General features: G+C 34.4%; 1 protein-coding gene across 2 annotated transcripts; it reads right to left on the bottom strand.

Annotated features, from left to right (window-relative positions):
• Nucleotides 1-2,610: 2,610 nt before the first annotated feature.
• commd10 (COMM domain containing 10) lies at nucleotides 2,611-25,554 on the bottom strand. 2 transcript variants are annotated; one of them, XM_067393434.1, is made up of 7 exons: nucleotides 25,466-25,554; nucleotides 25,208-25,298; nucleotides 25,008-25,115; nucleotides 21,850-22,005; nucleotides 21,380-21,493; nucleotides 3,120-3,179; nucleotides 2,611-3,046 (listed from the first exon to the last, which is right to left on the bottom strand). In XM_067393434.1, exons 1-7 carry the CDS (start codon nucleotides 25,492-25,494, stop codon nucleotides 3,008-3,010), a joined length of 597 nt encoding a protein of 198 aa, XP_067249535.1. In that variant the 5' UTR covers nucleotides 25,495-25,554; the 3' UTR covers nucleotides 2,611-3,007. The 2 variants fall into 2 exon arrangements, with proteins under 2 accessions (XP_067249535.1, XP_067249537.1); XM_067393436.1 differs by lacking the exons at nucleotides 2,611-3,046; nucleotides 3,120-3,179 and adding an exon at nucleotides 4,338-4,418.
• Nucleotides 25,555-27,503: the final 1,949 nt, after the last annotated feature.

Below are 27,503 nucleotides of genomic sequence, written 5' to 3' on the forward strand. Positions count from 1 at the left end.
ATATCTCGCAATTCTGACTTTATTTCTCGCAATTCTGACTTTATTTCTCGCAATTCTGACTTTATATCTCGCAATTCTGACTTTATTTCTCGCAATTCTGACTTTATTTCTCGCAATTCTGACTTTATTTCTCGCAATTCTGACTTTATATCTCGCAATTCTGACTTTATTTCTCGCAATTCTGACTTTATTTCTCGCAATTCTGACTTTATTTCTCGCAATTCTGACTTTATTTCTCGCAATTCTGACTTTATATCTCGCAATTCTGACTTTATTTCTCGCAATTCTGACTTTATTTCTCGCAATTCTGACTTTATTTCTCGCAATTCTGACTTTATTTCTCGCAATTCTGACTTTATTTCTCGCAATTCTGACTTTATTTCTCGCAATTCTGACTTTATATCTCGCAATTCTGACTTTATATCTCGCAATTCTGACTTTATTTCTCGCAATTCTGACTTTATATCTCGCAATTCTGACTTTATATCTCAATTCTGACTTTATATCTCGCAATTGTAACTTTATATCTCTCAATTCTGACTTTATATCTCGCAATTCTGACTTTATTTCTCGCAATTCTGACTTTATATCTCGCAATTCTGACTTTATATCTCGCAATTCTGACTTTATATCTCGCAATTCTGACTTTATATCTTGCAATTCTGACTTTATATCTTGCAATTCTGACTTTATATCTCGCAGACTTTATTTCTTGCAATTCTGACTTTATTTCTCGCAATTCTGACTTTATATCTCGCAGACTTTATTTCTCGCAATTCTGACTTTATATCTCGCAATTCTGACTTTATTTCTCGCAATTCTGACTTTATTTCTCGCAATTCTGACTTTATATCTCGTGATTCTGACTTTATATGTCACAATTCTGACTTTATTTCTCGCAATTCTGACTTTATATCACGCAATTCAGACTTTATATCTCGCAGATCTGACTTTATAACTCGCAATTCTGACTTTATATCTCGCAGATCTGACTTTATAACTCGCAATTCTGACTTTATATCTCGCAATTCTGACTTTATATCTCGCAATTCTGACTTTATATCTCGCAATTCTGACTTTATATCTCGCAATTCTGACTTTATATCACGCAATTCAGACTTTATATCACGCAATTCAGACTTTATATCTCGCAGATCTGACTTTATAACTCGCAATTCTGACTTTATATCTCGCAGATCTGACTTTATAACTCGCAATTCTGACTTTATAACTCGCAATTCTGACTTTATAACTCGCAATTCTGACTTTATATCTCGCAATTCTGACTTTATATCACGCAATTCAGACTTTATATCTCGCAATTCTGACTTTATAACTTGCAATTCTGACTTTATATTTCACAATTCAGACTTTATATCTCGCAATTCAGACTTTATATCTCGCGATTCTGACTTTATATCTCGTGATTCAGACTTTATATCTCGTGATTCTGACTTTATATGTCACAATTCTGACTTTATTTCTCGCAATTCTGACTTTATATCTCGCAATTCAGACTTTATATCTTGCGATTCTGACTTTATATCTCTCAATTCTGACTTTATATCTTGCAATTCTGACTTTATTTCTCGCAATTCTGACTTTATTTCTCGCAATTCTGACTTTATATCTCGCAATTCAGACTTTATATCTTGCGATTCTGACTTTATATCTCTCAATTCTGACTTTATATCTTGCAATTCTGACTTTATTTCTCGCAATTCTGACTTTATTTCTCGCAATTCTGACTTTATATCTCGCAATTCTGACTATATAAGATGCAATTGTGAGTTTTTATCATGCAATTCTGAGAAAAAAAGTCAGAATTGTGAGATAAAAAGTTGCAATTACCTTTTTTATTTAGTGGTGGAAACAAGCTTTCATACGATTTATATCATGTGAATTCATACGAAATCTCCACCTCGTAACATAGTTACGCTTTCCCGTGAGATGAAGTATGAAACATCGCAGCAGTGATTAACTTCGACATGCGGCCTCTAGAGGATCTCAGGTGATCTTTAAAAGCAGAGCAAGTTATTATACTTTGATGAAAAATGATGAATTATTCACAGTAAGGCCAGGAACACATCATGAGTCGATTATGAATTCATGTTGATTTTAAATCTCATCTCATCCTGCCATATTCATCCAGATCTTCTGATGAAGCACACGATCGTCTCAAACATGAAGGTTTGAGTTTATGGAATCAGAAGCCGTTTAATATTTTTATATGCTTGTTTTTATATTATGCTCAATTATTTTTATATGTAAATATGCTTTGGCAATTTTTGTATATTTTATTATATTTCAAGTAATGTAAATGTTATGTTATGTTTTAAGTTTTAATTAACTATAATAACCCTGTATGTATGTTATATCATATTATATTGTGTTGTACACTGTGGTCAGCATTGCAGTGTTTGAATATGCTGTATAAACACACTTCATGTGTCGGTGTTTGACCTTCATCTTCCAGCTGCAGCCTCTACATGAACCTACAAACATCCCTAAATGCGTCTGTGATCCGGCTGGGTTCTCCAGAACTCTGTGTTCTGTGTTCTGCTGGTCTCTGCTGGAGTCTCGCAGCACAGAGCGTCTCGCCATCTGTTCAGCGATCTGCGCGTCACACGCTTCCCTGCGGCGCTGCTTCACAACACGAGAGAAACTGTAACTCGGGAAGAATGAGTGCACTTAAAGAGAAGAGAACCACCTGCTGATGGAGAAACTCACTCATTGTCCTGTTAGTGTGAATGAGCTTCAGATAATGTGAAGGAGATCTCCACCATCATCAGATCTCAAACACTCAATTATCACTCAGCAAAGACACACTTGAGCAGAAGAAAAGCAGAGTCAGACGCTGGACCTTCAGAACAAAATGAACCTATTTAATGAAACATCATCAGACGTGTGATTCTGTCATCTGAGTCATCTTCATTATCACCTCGACATCAGCATGAAGTCTTCTTCACATCCAGGAAACCATCAGACAAACTGAACGTCTGGAGCGTCACGTGAGCGAGTCCAGCTGCGTCTGTATCCTCTCCATCTGTAAGACACGTGGAACATGAGCGTCTGAGCGTTACGCCGACGATCGGCAGTCATGAGGGATTCGGTCTGACCTGATTGTAGAAATCCAGCAGATCCTGATGGTTGAATTCCACACAAACATCCTGCAGACGCTGAAACAGAAGAAACATCCCGTCAGCTGCAGGATAAAAGCATCTCATCCATTATTAGCGAAACAATCACTTTCCCTCTGTGACTGTGAGCACATGTGACCCGTTTCTGAAAGTTTCATGATCATATCAATAAAATATATCAATAATACACCTTGAAATAAAACACACAGCTTTTGTTCGCTTTCAGAAATTCTGCAGAGAAAAACAGGACAGAGATATTCTGCAGGAACACACACACACACACACACACACTGATTGTGTTTATTACTGTGAAGCTGCTTTGAAAAGGTCTGTACTGTATAAAGCGCTGTAGAAATGAAAGAAACACACGAATGAAGAACACGTCACCGCACATCCGTGACACACGCCTGATTCCTGCCTCTACTGTAGGTCAATAGTGTTGATGAGAACGTGTGTGTGTGTGTGTGTGTACAGTATATATGAGCACTCCTAGCCGTGCGATATGGCTGTATATCAGCACGGCTGTGGTTCGGCCGTAGGTAATCAGAGTGCTAATATACAGCCGTATTGCATGGCTACAAGTGTAATATTGCGTTTATACAACAGTTTGATGGCACGAGTGTGTAAATAAATAAGAAACAACAACACTGTGTCTTTAAAAACCATCTTTTGTGAGGAACTACTTCCTTCCGCCATGGATTCAAATCTCAAGTGGACAGTTTGACCAAACCTCCGTTACTAATTCTAAAAACTCACTGTATTTTGTACAGTATTAGAGAGAGAGAGAGAGACTGATATAACATTTATTATTAAGATCGATGTCCATAAAAATCAGTTTGAATGTCTGCTGAGGATTTTTACAGTTTTTACAGGAATTACATACAGTGCTACAACAACATCCTTTATTTACAAAAGTCCCTTTCAATTTAAAAGTCTCTTGCGACTGACTCATTCACTCGTAAAGTTTGCCGCCATCTAATGGCGTATTAATGTAACTTTAATTACGCACTAATGGACCCTTTCTCAATACAAAATACAACATATTATTTCAATAAAATAATATTTATTCAACAATAATATTTAAATTTACAACAATAGCCAACTGTTTAAGTACTAAAAGCTGGTTTTGGTCACGCCTTACTGATCGGATCAAACACGACTTGCCACGTGAATACAGTAAACAAACTTCCTAGCAACAACACAGAAGTAAAATCAAACTAGAAACAACACAAAAACACTTACAGTATGTAGATCCTCTTGTTGCTTGACTTCTTCTCTCTAATAAATAAAGCATTAATATTACATTATTACATTTAAGTTAAATAATTAAGTTAAACATAGCAATAATATTAAATTATTACATTTAAGTTAAATATAGCCTTAATATTAAATTATTAAATTTAAGTTAAATAATTAAGTTAAATATAGCCTTAATATTAAATTATTAAATTATTAAATTTAACTTAAATAATTAAGTTAAATATAGCATTAATATTAAATTATTACATTTAAGTTAAATATAGCATTAATATTAAATTATTAAATTTAAGTTAAATATAGCCTTAATATTAAATTATTAAATTTAAGTTAAATAATTAAGTTAAATATAGCCTTAATATTAAATTATTACATTTAAGTTAAATATAGCATTAATATTAAATTATTAAATTTAAGTTAAATAATTAAGTTAAATATAGCATTAATATTAAATTATTACATTTAAGTTAAATATAGCCTTAATATTAAATTATTACAATTAAGTTAAATATAGCATTAATATTAAATTATTACATTTAAGTTAAATAATTAAGTTAAATATAGCATTAATATTAAATTATTACATTTAAGTTAAATATAGCCTTAATATTAAATTATTAAATTTAAGTTAAATAATTAGGTTAAATATAGCATTAATATTAAATTATTAAATTTAAGTTAAATATAGCCTTAGTATTAAATTATTAAATTTAAGTTAAATAATTAAGTTAAATATAGCCTTAATATTAAATTATTAAATTTAAGTTAAATATAGCATTAATATTAAATTATTAAATTTAAGTTAAATAATTAAGTTAAATATAGCCTTAATATTAAATTATTAAATTTAAGTTAATTATAGCCTTAATATTAAATTATTAAATTTAAGTTAAATATAGCCTTAATATTAAATTATTAAATTTAACAGAGTGCAATATGATTTGCTCAGGAACAAGTAATAGATTAATAAAACCAAAGATTACCCATTTTATGTACCCAAAATTAATTATATCTCATGTTTAACCACCATAAGCATTGCCAGCGGCAAATCCCCGAAGCACTGGCTGAGATGAAGCTGTTCTCAGCGGGTACTCGAGCACTGAACGACCACTGACGGCCTGGAGCTCACATCTCCGAAAACGTCCAAACAAATTGTAAAATAGGCACTATGATTAAACATGAATCACATATTTTAGGTCTAAAAAACTACATTATTACCTAAAGAACTCTTAAAACTACAGTTCATAGTACAACAAGTGTAGTGTTTGTAAAAATACGGTGGATTCGCTCGGCCGCCGTTACAGTCGCTTCCAGCGGGGTGATACGAATGGTGAAAAGGAATGAGTGCTGTTATCACTAGAATATCACTCCAGAGTATAGAGTCCCAGTAGTCTTCATCTTTGTCAGAATGGGCCCTGGCAAACTCTAGGCGGGCTTTTTTGGTGCCTGGGCTTTAGGAGAGGCTTCTTTCGTGGACGGCACCCATGTGTACGCCGTATTGTGTCACGGGAAATAGTCACCCCAGTTTGGCTTTCTACTTCTTTAGATAACTACAGTGAACTTGCATGCCGATTTTCTTTCTACTGTCGAGGTGTTAACTTCCGTGGACGACCTGGACGTCTCTGTGAGATGGTTGCAGTTCCATCTTTTTTAAACTTTTGTACCACTTTTGCTACAGTATTCTGACTGATAAGTATCTTCTTGTAGCCTTCACCTTTCTGGTGTAAAGAAATGATTTTCTTTCTTAGCTCATGTGATATTTCTCTTCCATGTGGTGCCATTGCTGACAGTAAGAAATGGGTTTTTAACACCCTTTTATAGTCAACTGTCTGATGGACACCTGTGTAATGAATTATTACACTCACCTGTGGTTGAATTCTTGTTAAATTAGACATTTGTAGTCTAATATTTAGCTTTGCTCCAGAGACTTTCAGTGCGGTGTACTAATTTTTGCATCACCCTATTTTGAGTAAAACTGAAAGTTATATTATTAACCTTACTTACATGTTATAAGTTAAATAGATGTTATATATATGTTGTCTTGTTTCTAGTCAAAATATCTTAAAGTTCTTAAATCAAGAAGCATTTTCTTGACAAGTAAATTTTTTTTCTTGTTTTCAGGAAAAATAACTCAAAATTAAGTGAGTTTTTCCTTAAAACAAGCAAAATAATCTTATTTCAAACCAAAAATAAGCTATATAATCTTGTTTTCAGTTTGGATTAAGATTATTTTGCTTGTGTTAAAGAAAAAAAAATCACTTAATTTTGACGTTTTTTTTGTTTTTTTTTTCCTAAAAACAAGAAAATAATTTTTACTTGTCAAGAAAATGCTTCTTGATCTTAGAATTTTTAGATATTTAGACTGGAAACAAGACAAAAATTCTAAGTAAGAACAGCATTTTTTGCAGTTGTCAACATTTTGGAAATTGTTTGTGTTCATTGAGATATTGTTTAAAATGTTACTTTTCAAAGGGGGTGAATGTAATGAATATGAATAATGAATATGTAATGAAAACATATATATATACACACACATACACACAGAAGTCCGTGTGTGTTCAGCAGAGTTTGTTGGGCAGGAACCCGTCAGCCCACATTAATGGCAAAGACATTAATTAGACACAACATTATCATCCATAATTAAGAGTAAAAGGGGAAGCGTTATCTTTAGCAGAGCCGCTGGAGACACGGCTAATATGTAGGACATCCTGGACAAAAGCAGAGCTGAAGAACAGGAACAAAAACACCAGAGAAAGAGAAGATCCATGTGATTCAATAGATTCAATATATCATTACAGGTGAAGAACATCCACAGCAGGATCGTGTGTGTGTGTGTGAGAGAGCATGAGTGTTCATACACACACGGGATGAAAGCAAATGTGTGTCAGGAATCAAGGGTTAATTTCAGCCTCAGTTTCAGTAAGTGTTTTGACGTATCTAGGCTAAAGCTAATGGCTCCTGCATGCTTTCAAAGCTGACGGGAGAATCACAGCTCTGGGACGATTGCTGACACACACACACACACCAATGAAACACGCATGCTGATTCTGATTCAGAGATCGACACAGAAAAGCTCTTCACACAAACTGAATCTCCATCAGTGAAACTCTCAACACAGCACAATGAATCTGTCTGGATCAGATACCCGACACACACGTCTGTAAACCCTCACTGAAGTATTTTTAGCTCTGAAGCGCTTTATGAAGAAATTCGAGCATATGGCAGATTAAGATGACAAATATGAGCACACATGACCTCACTTCAGTTTGTCTTTATTTCATTGCACAAAGACATTCAGACATAATTCATAAACCACACATAATGATAAATAAACCCATAAAACATCTAATCTTTAATGTCCTCTCATTCAGTCTGAAACAATGAGGAACAAACACTGACAGAAACAATAACAAACTCTGAGGCGCATCTGTTTCTCCGTTTGATCCTGACTGGAACATTCAGAGGTCAAATATTCCTGAATAATGAATCATCATCTGACAGCTCATGTTTGTGTTCGGAGTCATTTCTACTCGAATCAGTGGGTTTCACTCACTAACCCTGCGTACAAACACTTTACACCAACAAATGATTATTCAACATATTGATTTGACTCCACTGACACTACCAGATAAGAACAAACTGCACTGAATCAACATTGAAATGACTCTTTCTTCTGTTCTACACAGCAGAAACTGATGAATTCTGACACTGGCTGTAAAGGAAAGCTTGTGAGGGAAACCCTTATATGGGCATGTTTTGGGTGTGTTTTATGCAAATGAGCACTCATGTACAATACTCCAAATCATTAGAATGAGGTTAAGGACAAATTCATGTTTGAATTAGATGGAAATTTTTCGTGAGTTCTCTCTGCATATGAGGGCCATTCTACAGAATTGGTGCAAACTGCTGTCCCACAACTAAAAAACACATTTAAGTATTCAAATCTTAGATGTTTATTAAGATTCTTCTATTGTCTATTGAATCCCACAATAATATTTAAAATATCAGTAAGATTAACATATATAAAATCATCATTTATTGGGTAATTTCAATTGGGAGGTGTCTGTCCCGAACCCTGACCCCTAAATTTCAACTTGTGAAAATGATATTGAAATTATTTTTTAAAAACAACAATGGAAAAAATTTATTAGATTTTTTTTTTTTTATTTAAGTGAAGTTAAATAAATTTTTAAATAATGAAACTTTATGTAAAAAATGTGTTCAGCATTTTCACATCACTACCGAAACAGTGTGTGTTTGAGTCACTGAGTCTGATTTTATCACACTTCTACATTTCTTATCAGGCAATATTCCTGTGTTCCTCCTCTCTTTCACAGCAGATAGATCATCATTCTGAGTTGAATGTGTTCAGAAGCCTGAAAATCTGTGAGGAACTTTAAGAACGTCACTAACAAACACCTTTTTCTGCAATTAAGCAAACTTTTTTTGATGGTATTCCATAAAATGTAGTTTTGATGTGTGTTCAACTGTTCAGATTATCATCTTTGAGCGGCTCAAAAGTGTCGAAAATTGTCACTACCGAAACAGTCATGATCGAAACATGTCATCATTGTTTTGGTAGTGACAACAGGAACACAAAATCATTTATTTGAGGGAAATAAACAATTTTAGTACAGTTATGCAAATCATTAGTGTTTTAGTATGCGAGTTAAATTGTGTCATGTGATGTGGTCACTACCAATGGGATGTTTTGTTTAAAATAAAGAATATTGAATGATCAACTCAGGTGTTATTATAGTTTTTATTCAAACTAACGAATCCTTCACTTTGAAATCAGTTTGATAAACTTTATGACTTTTACAATGAAAGATTGGATTCAAAATACAACAAATCTCATAAATTGCACTTGAAATATTGTTAAAATTGTAATTGTTATTGATTTACCTGTGAAAACTTTCTTTAAAAATAGCAAAAAATATATTTACAACAAAGAAGATGTAAACAAAATCTCAATAGGTCAATGTGACCCTTCTTATTAAATTATTTATTATTGTGTTTCGGTCGTGACAAATTTGAAAATAGGAAAAATATTCAAAACTTTCTGAAAATACAATATGAGAATTAACTGCACAATTACTAGAAATGTGTACCTTGGATATTATGCAATTTGCATCAAACAAAATTTGTGGAAAAATAATTTCAACCAATTCTGTAAACTGAATGAGACCCAGTTTTTAATTCACATGTGTTTATGTTTTGATAAATAACAGAGTCATTAATGCAGAATAATATATAAAATAAAAATGCCTTAGAGTGTCTTCATGACTCTGGAGACACATATTAAATTTCTCACGTATGAATTCCCTGTGGTTTTTCTGGATGGGTTGTAGCGGGTGTTGAAGTCCTGCAGCTTCTCATTTGTTTAGTAAAGATGCGGTGAACGGGACAGCCCGCGCTTCCTGTATTAGAATAAACCACATCCTCTGTTTTGACTAAATAAGAACACACAGCGTCAGGTTGACGTGCCGGTCAGAGCGAGCGACGACGACACCAGCGCTCTGGATTCACGCCGCTCTGTTTTGTTTGTGAGCCGTCGAGGGGAAAAGGCCTCATTGTTCTATTGAGGTTCTTGTGTCTCTAAAGCGGGATGAATGGAAGGGGGCCAGAGCGGATTTTCACACGCTCGTCCCACTGCGCCGCCGTACAGTATGCAAGAACGCTGCGCCACAAAGACTGGGATTGTCCCACTATAGAGGCGTCTTTGAGAGGCTTTACCTTGAGGCCTCGTCCTAAAGCTTCAATACAAACCCTGCTGAAATATGACGTGAGACTTGAGACGTTCACATGACGTGACATCTCAAACATCTCAACATGCATCATTAATATATGCGTCTGGTTTGGTTTTATTCAATAAATAAGTGTTTTTAAAAAATCCTTGTGCACTATTCCATTCTGTAGTATAAATAGTGTGTTTAGTGTTTCACACTGAAAATTCCAACAAGAAAAGGTGCATTTCAAACACCCGGATGATGCACTTCATTAACCGAAGAAAGGAAGTGTGGAATGTCGGGCACTTCATGCATTCAATGGTCGCAGCTTTAATTATGCAGCGGAGGGGAGGATTTATCTATGGAGGCTCGTTTGCTCCACTAAATAAAAAAAAATTAAAAAGGTAATTGTGACTTTTTATCTCACAATTCTTACTATAACATGCAATTGCAAGATATAAAGTCGGAATTGCGAGATATAAAGTCAGAATTGCAAGATATAAAGTCAGAATTGCGAGATATAAAGTCAGAATTGTGATATAAAGTCGGAATTGCAAGATATAAAGTCAGAATTGCGAGTTATAAAGTCAGAATTGCGAGTTATAAAGTCAGAATTGCGAGATATAAAGTCAGAATTGTGATATAAAGTCAGAATTGCGAGATATAAAGTCAGAATTGCGAGATATAAAGTCAGAATTGTGAGATATAAAGTCAGAATTGCGAGATATAAAGTCAGAATTGCAAAATATAAAGTCAGAATTGCGAGATATAAAGTCAGAATTGCGAGATATAAAGTCAGAATTGCGAGATATAAAGTCAGAATTGCGAGATATAAAGTCAGAATTGCGAGATATAAAGTCAGAATTGCGAGATATAAAGTCAGAATTGCGAGTTATAAAGTCAGAATTGCGAGTTATAAAGTCAGAATTGCGAGATATAAAGTCAGAATTGCGAGATATAAAGTCAGAATTGTGAGATATAACGTCAGAATTGCGAGATATAAAGTCAGAATTGCAAGATATAAAGTCAGAATTGTGATATAAAGTCAGAATTGTGATATAAAGTCGGAATTGCAAGATATAAAGTCAGAATTGCGAGATATAAAGTCAGAATTCTGATATAAAGTCGGAATTGCGAGATATAAAGTCAGAATTGCGAGATATAAAGTCAGAATTGCGAGTTATAAAGTCAGAATTGCGAGATATAAAGTCAGAATTGTGATATAAAGTCGAAATTGCGAGATATAAAGTCGGAATTGCGAGATATAAAGTCAGAATTGCGAGATATAAAGTCAGAATTGCGAGATATAAAGTCAGAATTGCGAGTTATAAAGTCAGAATTGCGAGTTATAAAGTCGAAATTGCGAGATATAAAGTCGGAATTGCGAGTTATAAAGTCAGAATTGCGAGATATAAAGTCAGAATTGCGAGATATGAAGTCAAAATTGCGAAATATAAAGTCAGAATTGCGAGATATAAAGTCGAAATTGCAAGATATAAAGTCGGAATTGCGAGTTATAAAGTCGGAATTGCGAGATATAAAGTCGAAATTGCGAGATATAAAGTCGGAATTGCGAGTTATAAAGTCAGAATTGCGAGTTATAAAGTCGGAATTGCGAGATATAAAGTCGGAATTGCGAGATATAACGTCAGAATTGCGAGATATAACGTCAGAATTGCGAGATATAAAGTCAGAATTGTGATATAAAGTCGGAATTGCAAGATATAAAGTCAGAATTGCGAGATATAAAGTCAGAATTGCGAGATATAAAGTCAGAATTGTGATATAAAGTCGGAATTGCAAGATATAAAGTCAGAATTGCGAGTTATAAAGTCAGAATTGCGAGTTATAAAGTCAGAATTGCGAGATATAAAGTCAGAATTGTGATATAAAGTCAGAATTGCGAGATATAAAGTCAGAATTGCGAGATATAAAGTCAGAATTGTGATATAAAGTCAGAATTGCGAGATATAAAGTCAGAATTGTGAGATATAAAGTCAGAATTGCGAGATATAAAGTCAGAATTGCAAAATATAAAGTCAGAATTGCGAGATATAAAGTCAGAATTGCGAGATATAAAGTCAGAATTGCGAGATATAAAGTCAGAATTGCGAGATATAAAGTCAGAATTGCGAGATATAAAGTCAGAATTGCGAGTTATAAAGTCAGAATTGCGAGTTATAAAGTCAGAATTGCGAGATATAAAGTCAGAATTGCGAGATATAAAGTCAGAATTGTGATATAAAGTCGGAATTGCAAGATATAAAGTCAGAATTGCGAGATATAAAGTCAGAATTGCGAGTTATAAAGTCAGAATTGTGAGATATAAAGTCAGAATTGTGATATAAAGTCGAAATTGCGAGATATAAAGTCGGAATTGCGAGATATAAAGTCGGAATTGCGAGATATAAAGTCAGAATTGCGAGTTATAAAGTCAGAATTGTGAGATATAAAGTCAGAATTGCGAGATATAAAGTCAGAATTGCGAGATATAAAGTCAAAATTGCAAGATATAAAGTCAGAATTGCGAGATATAAAGTCGAAATTGCAAGATATAAAGTCGGAATTGCAAGATATAAAGTCAGAATTGCGAGATATAAAGTCGAAATTGCAAGATATAAAGTCGGAATTGCGAGTTATAAAGTCAGAATTGCGAGATATAAAGTCAGAATTGCGAGTTATAAAGTCAGAATTGTGAGATATAAAGTCAGAATTGTGATATAAAGTCGGAATTGCGAGATATAAAGTCGGAATTGCGAGATATAAAGTCAGAATTGCGAGATATAAAGTCAGAATTGCGAGTTATAAAGTCAGAATTGCGAGATATAAAGTCAGAATTGCGAGATATAAAGTCAGAATTGCGAGATATAAAGTCAGAATTGCGAGATATAAAGTCAGAATTGCGAGTTATAAAGTCAGAATTGTGAGATATAAAGTCAGAATTGCGAGATATAAAGTCAGAATTGCGAGATATAAAGTCAAAATTGCAAGATATAAAGTCAGAATTGCGAGATATAAAGTCGAAATTGCAAGATATAAAGTCGGAATTGCGAGTTATAAAGTCAGAATTGTGAGATATAAAGTCAAAATTGCAAGATATAAAGTCGAAATTGCAAGATATAAAGTCGGAATTGCGAGTTATAAAGTCAGAATTGCGAGATATAAAGTCAGAATTGCGAGATATAAAGTCGAAATTGCAAGATATAAAGTCGGAATTGCGAGTTATAAAGTAGGAATTGTGAGATATAAAGTCGGAATTGCGAGATATAAAGTCAGAATTGTGATATAAAGTCAGAATTGCGAGATATAAAGTCAGAATTGCGTGATATAAAGTCGGAATTGTGAGATATAAAGTCAGAATTGCGAGATATAAAGTCGAAATTGCAAGATATAAAGTCGGAATTGCGAGTTATAAAGTAGGAATTGTGAGATATAAAGTCGGAATTGCGAGATATAAAGTCAGAATTGTGATATAAAGTCAGAATTGCGAGATATAAAGTCAGAATTGCGTGATATAAAGTCGGAATTGTGAGATATAAAGTCAGAATTGCGAGATATAAAGTCAGAATTGCGAGATATAAAGTCAGAATTGCGAGTTATAAAGTCAGAATTGTGAGATATAAAGTCAGAATTGCGAGATATAAAGTCAAAATTGCAAGATATAAAGTCAGAATTGCGAGATATAAAGTCGAAATTGCAAGATATAAAGTCGGAATTGCGAGTTATAAAGTCAGAATTGTGAGATATAAAGTCAAAATTGCAAGATATAAAGTCGAAATTGCAAGATATAAAGTCGGAATTGCGAGTTATAAAGTCAGAATTGCGAGATATAAAGTCAGAATTGCGAGATATAAAGTCGAAATTGCAAGATATAAAGTCGGAATTGCGAGTTATAAAGTAGGAATTGTGAGATATAAAGTCGGAATTGCGAGATATAAAGTCAGAATTGTGATATAAAGTCAGAATTGCGAGATATAAAGTCAGAATTGCGTGATATAAAGTCGGAATTGTGAGATATAAAGTCAGAATTGCGAGATATAAAGTCAGAATTGCGAGATATAAAGTCAGAATTGCGAGTTATAAAGTCAGAATTGTGAGATATAAAGTCAGAATTGCGAGATATAAAGTCAGAATTGCGAGATATAAAGTCAAAATTGCAAGATATAAAGTCAGAATTGCGAGATATAAAGTCGAAATTGCAAGATATAAAGTCGGAATTGCGAGTTATAAAGTCAGAATTGTGAGATATAAAGTCAAAATTGCAAGATATAAAGTCAGAATTGCGAGATATAAAGTCGAAATTGCAAGATATAAAGTCGGAATTGCGAGTTATAAAGTCAGAATTGCGAGATATAAAGTCAGAATTGCGAGATATAAAGTCGAAATTGCAAGATATAAAGTCGGAATTGCGAGTTATAAAGTAGGAATTGTGAGATATAAAGTCAGAATTGCGAGATATAAAGTCAGAATTGCGAGATATAAAGTCGGAATTGCGAGATATAAAGTCAGAATTGTGATATAAAGTCAGAATTGCGAGATATAAAGTCAGAATTGCGTGATATAAAGTCGGAATTGTGAGATATAAAGTCGGAATTGTGAGATATAAAGTCGGAATTGCGAGATATAAAGTCAGAACTCCAGGGTTCTTGACTCCATTTTAAAGGGGTCCTTGATTATGATTTAACTTTTTTAACTTTAGTTAGTGTGTTGTGCGTGAGATTCTCTAGCTTTGTTGTTGTTGAGCTGTTAAAGCTCCGCCTCTTCTGGAAAGGGGGCGGGAGCAGCAGCTCATTTGCATTTAAAAGGACACACACAAAAACTGCGTGTTTTTGCTCACACCCAAATAGGGGCAAATTTGACAAGCTATAATAAATGATCTGTGAGGGATTTTGAGCTGAAACTTCACACACACATTCTGGAGACATCAGAGACTGATATTACATCTTGTGAAATTGACATTATAGGGCCCATTTAAAGATCTGTTTATGCCAAAAAGGTTCTATATGTGAAGCACCTGGGTTTAGAACTTTATCTTCCAGATTAAAAATAGTTTATTGACTCACAGAATATCAGAACTGGTCAGCGAAACTTCAAATGATTGCAGTGCCGAGCCCTCATTAAACACGTGATCATCATTAGCAGACGAGACTCCACAGAATGGGCTCTAATAAGACTCTCAGAGGGACTCATGATGCTGTTTACTGCTTCTGATGCTTACAGTAAGAGCTGCGGTCCTACAGGCCGAGACGATCATGTGAAACTGGGCCATCGCATGTCGCAGACGCCATATATGAACCGCACAGGTCTGAACACGTATGAATCATTCACGAGACACACTTGTGAACGCACCGAACACACTCCAGCTGACGTCTGAGAAGAGGACGAGACGCTTTCTCACACACAACTCAGACTGCTTATAGTTTCATTTTTATAGTTATAGTTTCACATGAGCACTAAATGAGGAGATTCTAACGTGTCACACGACCTGAAATCCAGGACTGAAGATGATTTTACGGACCTCACAGAGCCAAGAATAGACCGGCTGAACGTCCCTGATGGTTTGAATTATATAAGACGCACGTTTCTGGCTGCATAAACAGGTAAACAGCTCCAGCAAAACATTCAGATGCGCTTTAATAATTGAAGGAGCTCAGCGGGCGGCGCTGATGAGAGAAGCACATTTGCCTGAAAGCTGATGAAAAGAAACACAGAGAGGAATCAGCAGCAGGAATTTTCATCTGGGTTATGAGACTTTGAGGCCTTCAGTACGAGTTAAAGTCACGCCTGATCTCACACAAATTTGTGAGGGACGCCACCAGATGAAGTCTGCAGATGAAACACCATTCATGCATTTCTGCAGAACAATCGCTTAATTCGTCGTTACTGTCTCAATACGAAACTGATCAGGATCATCACTTCAAAACATTAAGCGACAGCAAAACTCTGCTCTAAAAGGTCAGTTTCTCCAGCAAACGCCTCATGAACCTTCAGAAAGACACGTTTAGGAGAGAAACCGGAAGTCTTTCATCACAGTGTGAGTCAGACGTGATTCTGCTGGAGACTAAACACTCGACAGCATCGCCATCTACAACGAAACTGCTTTCAATACTAGTCAAAGTTAAAATAATAATAATAATAATTTTGATCTTCTAAAGCAAGAGTTCACCGTTTACTCTTAAAAATCAAGCTAGGGCCCTATGAAATCCATTTTATTTTTTCTCCAAATTCCATTTTTCCGTTTTAATTTTTTTGGATTTAAATTTTTTTGGACTTTATTTTAATGGTTAAATTAAATTTTAGTAATCAAAAAGCATGTCTAATTAATTGAAATCATGAAACTCATACAATTTATTAAAAGTTTAACAAAGATTAAATTTTTTTAGGACCCTTTGAAATGTGTTTTTTCTCAAATTCCGTTTTATTTTATTTTTTCAAAAAGCCATGTCTAATTAATTGAAATCATAAAAACAACTAAATTTATTCTTTTTAAAAATATATGTTTTTTTTTGTTTGTTTGTTTTTATTTAGAATTCAGTTTTGTGGTTTTTAATTTTTCTGGCAATCAAATGAAGGCATAAGATATTAATTTAATTTCTCTTTCAATCATATGACAAACACTTTTTTGTCAAAGTGCTACAACAGAGCTTTACTATTAAAATTAAAACATGGAAGAATTGTGATTATTGCTTAAAAACAGAATTTATTATTATTTGTATTAGTGTTAGTATTATTATTACATTGAGACGTAGCTATTCTCTACTGTACAACAATAATATATTTGTCACAATTTCTTCAAGTTAAACAAACTTTTATTTTGACGGGTTGCCGTGAAGACTTTCCAGTTTCGGTGTGTTTATGATATGATGATGATAGTTTTTCTCAAATGAAACGGTGAAATGTTCATGAAATGACTCTGGAGATGAAGTTCATACATTCAGGTCCTCATATAGTGAGCGACAGACACCGTGAGCGTCACGCGGGCTTCAGTGTGTGTGTGAGGTAAAAGAAACCGTGTGTCTGTGCCATTCATTCATATTTAAATAGTCTTTTTGCAGTTTAATATTCACAAACACTAGATTTCAGTATACTGACCTACTTTAATATAGTCATAAAAAAGTCAAAGTCATGACATTCTGTGTTATACTGTAAAATTCCTTTTTTTATGACTGAATTCTGTGGTTCCCTCTTTGTTTTTTGTATTGCGGGAATCATAGGGTCCTATAAAAGGTTCAAAAAGAGGGTTTTACATAAAAAAAAACATTTCTGGTTCCCCAAAGAACCCTTCAGTCATCAGCTCTTAAAGGGTTAGTTCACCCAAAAATGAAAATAATGTCATTAATTCCTCACCCTCATGTCGTTCCACACCCGTAAGACCTTCGTTCATCTTCAGAACACAAAGTAAGATATTTTTGATGAAATACGATGGCTCAGTGAGGCCTGAGCAATGACATTTCCTCTCTCAAGATCCATTAATGTACTAAAAACATATTGTCATTGCTCAGAGCCATCGGATTTTATCAAAAATATCTTAATTTGTGTTCTGAAAATGAACGAAGGTCTTACGGGTGTGGAACGACACTAGGGTGAGTAATAAATGACACAATTTTCATTTTTGGGTGAACTAACCCTTTAAAAGAACCAAAATGCTGTTCTTACATACTAGAATTTCTGTCTTGTTTCCAGTCCAAATATCTAAAAATTCTTAGATCAAGAAGCATTTTCTAGACAAGTAAAAATTATTTTCTTGTCAAATTTAAGTCAAAAAGTAAAATAATCTTAATCCGAAACTGAAGATTATTTTGCTTCTTTTAAGAAAAAACTCACTTAATTTTGACTTATTTTTCCTGAAAACAAGAAAATAATTTTTACTTGTCAAGAAAATGCTTCTTGATTTAAGAACTTTAAGATATTTCAACTAGAAACAAGACAAAAACTCAAAGTAAGAGCATCATTTTTTTCAGTGATCTTAATAATCTAAAGAAGTTAGTGGAACCAATCAATGGCAATATTTTAAAACTACACTTCCTGTCATTCCAATTCTACTTCCTGTGTGTTGTGGCCGATTCTTCAGTTCTGATCTGAGGGGAACGCGACAAAAACCTCATTAACATTATAAACGGATCTCGGGGACAAATGCAGGATGATGTAAAACATAAAGCTGATTACAAACAAGACGGTGCAGTAATGAAAGAGCAACACGGCAGAATTACTGTAACAGAACAAGAGAGACAGAGAGAGTCTATTGAGAGTGTCCGAAGCCTGCGGACGGTCACCTAGACGCCCCTCCGGACGCCTGCGGCATCCCCACACACACACACACACAAGTCTTGGGTCTTCACTGCGGCCTCTGAATCCAGTGGGATTAACAGACACAAAAGTTCAAACATGATGAACCACCGTATGCATCATACATGTGTGATGAAGAAGAAGATGATGAAAGGCATTGTCCACCAAACTCCAGCGTTCCCACCAAACATGCCATGAACAAAAAGGCGCTTCATTGCCCCTGGAATGCCGATGTTCCTAACGCGGGCCTCACGCGCTGAACTCCGGCCAGATCCAGTCAGAAGAGACAAAGATGTGACATCAAGCTCTGGATCAGGAGCAGAGCCTCAGATAATCTCAGAATGATCGAGTATGTGCAACAAAACAAGCAAAAACATGATTTACAACGACCCTGAAACTCAATATAAGGGGGCAAAAATGCCTCAGTGTGAGTTGTTGTCATATTTCTCGATGATATAAATAAGCAATATTATTATACAGAATAAAAGCATGACTGCAAATGTGATATTATCTTATACAACAGATAGAAGTTTATACACACAATATTCAGCAGAAGTGTGAACGAATCAATGATTCACTTGCTTCATTCCTGAATGAACTCTATGATTCATTCATTAAGACAGGGATTTGCCGCCACCTACTGGTGGTTTTAGTTTCATATTTAAAATATTTCATTTTTAAAACATTAATCTCATAGCGGGATTGTAATTGCAGTCTAAATGCAGCTTCTGCAGTGCAAAAATCATAAATTTTATTTGATTTGGTAACAGCCTATAACGTTTTATTATTCTAATTGAATTTACTGATTAAATGTAAGAATTTTACATAAAAGATGATGCATACATCTAACAAGAATAGAAATAATTGCCCTCATAAAGCTTAAAACACCCCTGGAAATCCATTTAAGTTATCAAAGGTCACCTCATAATGAACTGAACACCGCTGAGAATAAGCTTCGACAGGCACAGAATATCTAATATAGTCACTGACAAAATCACAGAAAGCATCGCACTGAAGAACTCTTACGAGACAAATGACAGGAAATGAGCTCAGCAGTCAAACATGATGCTTAATTACTGTCTTTATCTGCTGCTGACGGAGAATCAGGAGCGTCAGCTCCTGAAAACACATTAACACCAGCTGCTGATGGACAAATGAAGAGATTCATTCCTTCTGTAGGTTCACACACACACACACACACACACACATGCTAAAAGTGCTGTTTTTCTCTAACATTCACATAACATTTAAAATCTGGGCATTTTGAACGTCCTTAGATCATATTTTTGTTGGCTTGGGAGCAGCTTCATGAAGAATATGGGAACAAACATCACATTATCATCTCACATCAACAGAGCAACATCAATTACTCGACCCGCATCTCAACCCGTCAATCATCCGCTTCACTTCAAGCTATTCAAATCTCACTGTCATGAATTATATCTTTTCATATCCAATTCAAACCACAGTTGTGATCTGAAGTATAAATGCATCTTATATTCAGGTTATGCATCTGATTGTGAATAGCTTTATAATGCATCATATCATACAGAGTATGATTTCACACACTTCATCTTTATAATAACAGTGATAAACAGAACGCAGCCTGCTGAAATAATTCTATGGCTATTAAAGGAAAACATTCAGTGTTTTATGGCAAGCCGTTTTGACTTTTAATCACATCTCAGGATATGAATTCTTGATATCAACAATTCAATTATTGATATCAGGAATTACATTTCCACTAGTGACAATGTTAATTCTTGATATCAACATTTGAATTTCCACTAGTAAAAACTAGAATTCTTGATATCTGTAATTGTATTTTCACTAGTGAAATGTCACCATAGGCTGCCATTCAAATTCAATTGTTGATATCAAGAACTGATTTCTTACTAGTCAAAATTCCAATTTCACATATCAGAAATACAATAAATCATAAAAATCGTAATTTTTGATATCAATAATTACTTTGCTACTAGTAAAATGTTCATTTTTGATATCAAGAATTCAATTGTCACTAGTTGAAATGTCAGTTCTTGATATCAACAATTGAATTGCTGCTATTAAAAATGTTCATTTTGATATCAAAATAATCAATATAATTTCAGATATCAAAAATGGCTTTCTTACTAGTAACAATCACATTCATGATATGAGAAACTAACATTGTCACTAGTGAAAATTAAATTATTGATATCAAAAATTTACATTTTTACTAGTACTAATTCAATTTTTGATATCAAGAACTGACATTTCAACTAGTGACTGAATTATTGATATCAAAAATGAACATTTTACTAGTAGCAATGTAATTATTGATATCAAAAATTACGATTTTTATGATTTATTGTATTTCTGATATGTGAAATTGGAATTTCGACTAGTAAGAAATCAATTCTTGATATCAACAATTGAATTTGAATGGCAGCCTATGGTGACATTTCACTAGTGAAAATACAATTACAGATATCAAGAATTCTAGTTTTTAATTCTTGACATCAAAAATTAGTATTTTAACTAGTGAAAATTGAATTGTTGATATCAAGAATTCATATCCTGAGAATGAATAAAAGTCAAAACGGCTTGCCATAGTGTTTTGATTCTGAAATGGTCAACCGAAGCCTTGAACTCAGTCACAAAGCTTTAGACTCTGAGAAACACACATGCAGCCACAGCGCCACCATGTGACGGCCGCAGGATTTGCAGCTCAAATCCCTCAGATCGAACAGCCTCACATTTAAAGAGACAAACACTCACATGCATGAGCTTCTGCATGTTCCCAAAACAATTAAAGGCAGTTTTTTCATTATTTTATTCTTTCATTTTATTATGTCTTATGTGTGTGCATGAAGGCAAGAACTAGTGTTAGAATTGAGCAGATTTGTCTCTGTGAAGCTGCTTTGAAACAATCAAATGTTGTATAAAGCGCTGTAGAAATAAAGCTGATGAACTGAAGTTACAGACCTCGGCGTCGTCTTCCGTCCGGAGCCCCAGATTAAGCACGGCGTGCGGCGCTTTCAGACGGCTCTGATCCGATCGGGCCATCTGCAGGTTGAGCTGCCATCCCACGTGATCCAGCTGAAGACACGGCGAACTGTTACGGCCGATTATATTGCGTAATGTATTATGAAAATCATGATACAACAAATGGACCTGAACTAATCCTCTTCTGGAAAGGGGGCGGGAGCAGCAGCTCATTTGCATTTAAAGGGACACACACAAAAATGGTGTGTTTTTGCTCACACCCAAATAGGGGCAAATTTGACAAGCTATAATAAATGATCTGTGGGGGATTTTGAGCTGGAAAACTTCACACACACATTCTGGAGACACCAGAGACTTATATTACATCTTGTGAAATGGGTCTCCTTTAATATATCCAGTAATATTATTGATCTGACTGCATGAACCCCTCGAACTGTGCATGAACTCACCTTCTTTGGGGCAAATATCCCGTGTCTGATCTTCTCCACCACATCTGGACCAGCTGAAGCCCAAACCTGACTGAAGACTTCAGCTTTCTCAGACGCAACGCTGATGTTTTCCAGCTGCTGTTTGAGAGCCGCCGGTTTAACGCTGTGATACACGGCCTGGAACAACAGTCACAAACGAGCCTATAGAATCTATAATGTTCTGCAGTTCGACGCAGAAATGATTTCAGAAGGTGCTGTAAGTGTGTTCAGAGAGTGTAAAATGTTAGACAATGGCTCACAAAGTCAAACATCATGAGAGGAAGAAAGAGGAGAATAAAGAAACCAACAAAAGTTGAGAGTGGGACAAGTGGAGCTTCGAAGCACTTGAAACAGAAAGTTGAAAATACCATGTTTATACCAAAGCGGTGGGGTTGTAGAAAAAGGGGCGCGTCTAAAACGCTGGAACTGATGACATCATTTACAGCACCTTTAAACTTGAAGATGAAAGATGAAGTTGCACTCATCTTTTCTTCTCTATTGTGCGGAATATCTATGGAAGCTTGTTTCCGCTACTAAATAAAAAATTAAAAAAGGGAATTGCGACTTTATATCTCACAATTCTGACTTTTTTTACGCAATTGTTTTTGATCACGCAATTTTGATATCTCGCAATTCTAACTTTTTTTCTCAGAATTGCAAGATAAAAATTCGCAATTCCGACTTTATATCTCGCAATTCCGACTTTATATCTCAATTCTGACTTTATAACTTGCAATTCCGACTTTATATCTTGCAATTCTGACTTTATAACTCAATTCTGACTTTATATCTCGCAATTCTGACTTTATAACTCAATTGTGACTTTATAACTCGCAATTCTGACTTTATAACTCGCAAATCTGACTTTATATCTCGCAATTCTGACTTTATATCGCAATTATGACTTTATATCTCGCAATTCTGACTTTATATCTCGCAATTCTGACTTTATATCTCGCAATTCTGATTTTATATCTCGCAATTCTGACTTTATATCTCGCAATTCTGACTTTATATCTCGCAATTCCGATTTTATATCTCAATTCTGACTTTATAACTCAATTCTGACTTTATAACTCGCAATTCTGACTTTATAACTCGCAATTCTGACTTTATATCTCGCAATTCTGACTTTATATCTCGCAATTCTGACTTTATATCGCAATTCTGACTTTATATCTCGCAATTCTGACTTTATATCTCGCAATTCCGACTTTATATCTCGCAATTCGACTTTATATCTCAATTCTGACTTTATAACTCGCAATTCTGACTTTATATCTCGCAATTCCGACTTTATAACTCAATTCTGACTTTATAACTCGCAATTCTGACTTTATAACTCGCAATTCTGACTTTATATCTCGCAATTCTGACTTTATAACTCGCAATTCTGACTTTATATCTCGCAATTCCGACTTTATATCTCAATTCTGACTTTATAACTCGCAATTCTGACTTTATATCTCGCAATTCTGACTTTTTTTACGCAATTGTTTTTGATCACACAATTTTGATATCTCGCAATTCTAACTTTTTTTCTCAGAATTGCAAGATAAAAATTCGCAATTCCGACTTTATATCTCGCAATTCCGACTTTATATCTCAATTCTGACTTTATAACTTGCAATTCCGACTTTATATCTTGCAATTCTGACTTTATAACTCAATTCTGACTTTATATGTCGCAATTCTGACTTTATATCGCAATTCTGACTTTATATCGCAATTCTGACTTTATATCTCGCAATTCTGACTTTATATCGCAATTCTGACTTTATATCTCGCAATTCTGACTTTATAACTCGCAAATCTGACTTTATATCTCGCAATTCTGACTTTATGTCTCGCAATTCTGACTTTATATCTCGCAATTCCGATTTTATATCTCAATTCTGACTTTATAACTCAATTCTGACTTTATAACTCGCAATTCTGACTTTATATCTCGCAATTCTGACTTTATATCTCGCAATTCTGACTTTATATCTCGCAATTCTGACTTTATATCTCGCAATTCCGATTTTATATCTCAATTCTGACTTTATAACTCAATTCTGACTTTATATCTCGCAATTCTGACTTTATAACTCAATTCTGACTTTATAACTCGCAATTCTGACTTTATAAATCGCAATTCTGACTTTATATCTCGCAATTCTGACTTTATATCTCGCAATTCTGACTTTATATCTCGCAATTCTGACTTTATATCTCGCAATTCTGACTTTATATCTCGCAATTCTGACTTTATATCGCAATTCTGACTTTATATCTCGCAATTCTGACTTTATATCTCGCAATTCCGACTTTATATCTCGCAATTCGACTTTATATCTCAATTCTGACTTTATAACTCGCAATTCTGACTTTATATCTCGCAATTCTGACTTTATAACTCGCAATTCTGACTTTATAACTCGCAATTCTGACTTTATAACTCGCAATTCTGACTTTATATCTCGCAATTCCGACTTTATATCTCAATTCTGACTTTATATCGCAAGTCTGACTTTATATCTCGCAATTCCGACTTTATATCTCGCAATTCCGACTTTATATCTCAATTCTGACTTTATATCTCAATTCTGACTTTATAACTCGCAATTCTGACTTTATAACTCGCAATTCTGACTTTATATCTCGCAATTCTGACTTTATAACTCGCAATTCTGACTTTATATCTCGCAATTCCGACTTTATATCTCAATTCTGACTTTATAACTCGCAATTCTGACTTTATATCTCGCAATTCTGACTTTATATCTCGCAATTCTGACTTTATAACTCGCAATTCTGACTTTATATCTCAATTCTGACTTTATATCGCAATTCTGACTTTATATCTCGCAATTCTGACTTTATATCGTAATTCTGACTTTATATCTCACAAATCCGACTTTATATCACACAATTCGACTTTATATCTCACAATTCTGAGAAAAAAAGTCGCAATTACCTTTTTTATTTTTTATTTCATGGTATGGAAAGAAGCCATATATATCCGAGTGAAATGGGTTTGCAAACAAGAACAAATGTAGGGCGGGGCTTGATTTTGTCTGTAGGGAATTGATTGGATGGTTGGAATACTGTAACATTCCAGTAGTTTTGATGTGATGGTGAGTTTAAGCGTGAACGACCTGCTCGAGGATGAAGGACACGGTTTCCAGCAGCAGCTGCAGAGTCTGTTTCTCCATTGAAAAAGCGCTCTGTAGCTTCTCCTCCTCCTCCTCGCTGAAGGATCGCTCCTGCGGACACACACACACACTTGTTCAGTCACACACACACACTCACACACACACACACACACACACACACCTGAAGCTTCTGAATCACAGACCTTCAGGTGCAGCTTCTGCAGAATCCGAGACAGAAGTCTGGAAAACTTGCTGCTGTCGATGGAGTTGATGTGAATCACGGCCGCTTTAATGCTGCAGATCATCAACACACAGAGAAAGCAATAATGTGTAAGAGATGGATGGAGCTGATCATTGTTAAATCATCTGTCAAACGATTTACGCTTCCATTACGAATACAGCGATCAGTATCGTAGATTCATGTACAAATTTCGCATGAATACAAATAAAAACTGTATTACCTCTGTGTTTCTGGGATTATTGAACTCATCGTCAATCCGTTCGTTTACTTTCTTAGAAACAGTCACTTCCTACCGCTCAGGCACGTGACGGTGACGTCAGCGCGTCAACACGCCCACCGAGTAAACGCGAGGCGAATTCTGTCCACAGTCTATGATTCTGTCCTAGGAACAAAAGTCCCCATGGCAACCATACAATAATTACTACAGCATTTTGTTTACTTTCCGTAAAAAATGAACTAGAGAATAATTATTATCTTTTATTGTTTTTATTTATGATTTCACATGGTTTTTCAAAACCAGCACTACCATGTTTTGTTTAAAACTAGAATCCTTGTTTGTTATTTATCTTTCATTATTTGTGAAGTAAATGAAAATATGTCTATGAGTTACATATGTGTGTGTTATACCTTTCATGCATGAATTATGAAAACCTCCCTCAGGATGTGTTTATTGCTCTTAGGGCATGAAAAACAAGATTTGAACTTTTTTTTACACATTTTTCAAAGAGATCTGACAGTATGTGTTTTTGGTTTTGGCTGAAGAGATACTGTATTAAACATAATACTGTAATAACACTACTGTGTGTATTTAACAAACCACTGAATAAAATTATATAAAATCATGTTAAAACTATACAAAAAATATAATACAGCTTCAATTATTGCAAACACAATTGAGTTTGCTTCTGGTCGATCAGCAGGCAGAGAAGACCTTCATACAAGTTGAACTTTGCGTGTCTGTGGAAAAACTAGAGATCAGGGGTTTTCAATCTCATATGAAACGAGCAGTGTTGGGTGTAACGCATTACAAGTAACGTGCATTACGTAAACAGGTTACTTTTTTCATGTAACGGGTAAAGTAATGCATGAGTAATGTGCATTACATAATCAGATGATTTTTTTGATGTAACGGGTAACATGTTACATGTAACATTCTTTACTGTAACAAATAATGAATTACAATTAACGTGCATTATGTAATCTAATTTTTTTGATGTAACAAGTAAAGTAACGCATTACAGGTAACATGCATTGCATAATCAGGTTACTTTTCTGATCTAGTGAGTAATGCATTACAAGTAACATGCATTACGTGAACAGGTTATTTTTTTCATGTAACGGGTAAAGTAACGCATAAGTAACTTGCATTACATAATCATATAATTTTTTATTAAACGGGTAACGTGTTACATGTAACATTCATTACTGTAATGAGTAATTAATTACAATTAATGTGCATTATGTAATCAAATAACTTTTTTGATGTAACAAGTAAAGTAACGCATTACAAGTAACATGCACTCATAATCAGGTTACTTTTCTGATCTAGTGAGTAATGCATTACCAGTAACATGCATTACATAAACAGGTTACTTTTTCATGTAACGACTAAAGTAACGCATTAGTAACGTGCATTACATAATCAGATAATTTTTTTATTAAACGGGTAACATGTTACATGTAACATTCATTACTGTAACGAGTGATGAATTACAATTAATGTGCATTACGTAATCAAATAACTTTTTTGATAAACGCATTACAGGTAACCTGCATTACGCAATCACTTTACTTTTCTAATGTAACGAGTAATGCATTACAATTAACGCTCATTACGTAATCAGATTACTTTTTGATGTAACAAGTAAAGTAATGCATTACAGGTAATGTGCATCATTTTTAATTTTTCTGCTGTAACGAGTAATGCATTACAAGTAACATGCATTATGTAATTAGATTACCTTTTTCATGTAACGAGTAAAGTAATGGATTACAGGTAACATGCATTATGTAATCACATTATTTTCCTGATGTAACAAGTAATGCATTACAAGTAACATGCATTAGGTAATTAGATTACTTTTTTCATGTAACGAGTAAAGTAACGTATTACAGGTAACATGCATTATGTAATCACAATTTCCATGCTGTAACAAGTAACGCATTACAAGTAACGTGCATTACATAATCAGATGACATTTTTGATGTAACGAGTAAAGTAACGTGTTGCATGTAACTTTCATTACACAATCAGATTA

Source organism: Chanodichthys erythropterus, chromosome 9, assembly GCF_024489055.1.
Source record: "Chanodichthys erythropterus isolate Z2021 chromosome 9, ASM2448905v1, whole genome shotgun sequence".
Taxonomy (NCBI): domain Eukaryota; kingdom Metazoa; phylum Chordata; class Actinopteri; order Cypriniformes; family Xenocyprididae; genus Chanodichthys; species Chanodichthys erythropterus.

Bases quoted from the DNA above. Each gene is read 5' to 3' on its own strand.
- commd10 (XM_067393434.1), bottom strand. From the start codon at position 25,494: ATGAGTTCAATAATCCCAGAAACACAGAG. The intron at 21,494-21,849 runs GTGAGTTCATGC...CCGTGTCTTCAG, and splicing joins GGATATTTGCCCCAAAGAAG to CTGGATCACGTGGGATGGCA. The intron at 3,047-3,119 runs GTCAGACCGAAT...CGTGTCTTACAG, and splicing joins TGCTGGATTTCTACAATCAG to ATGGAGAGGATACAGACGCA.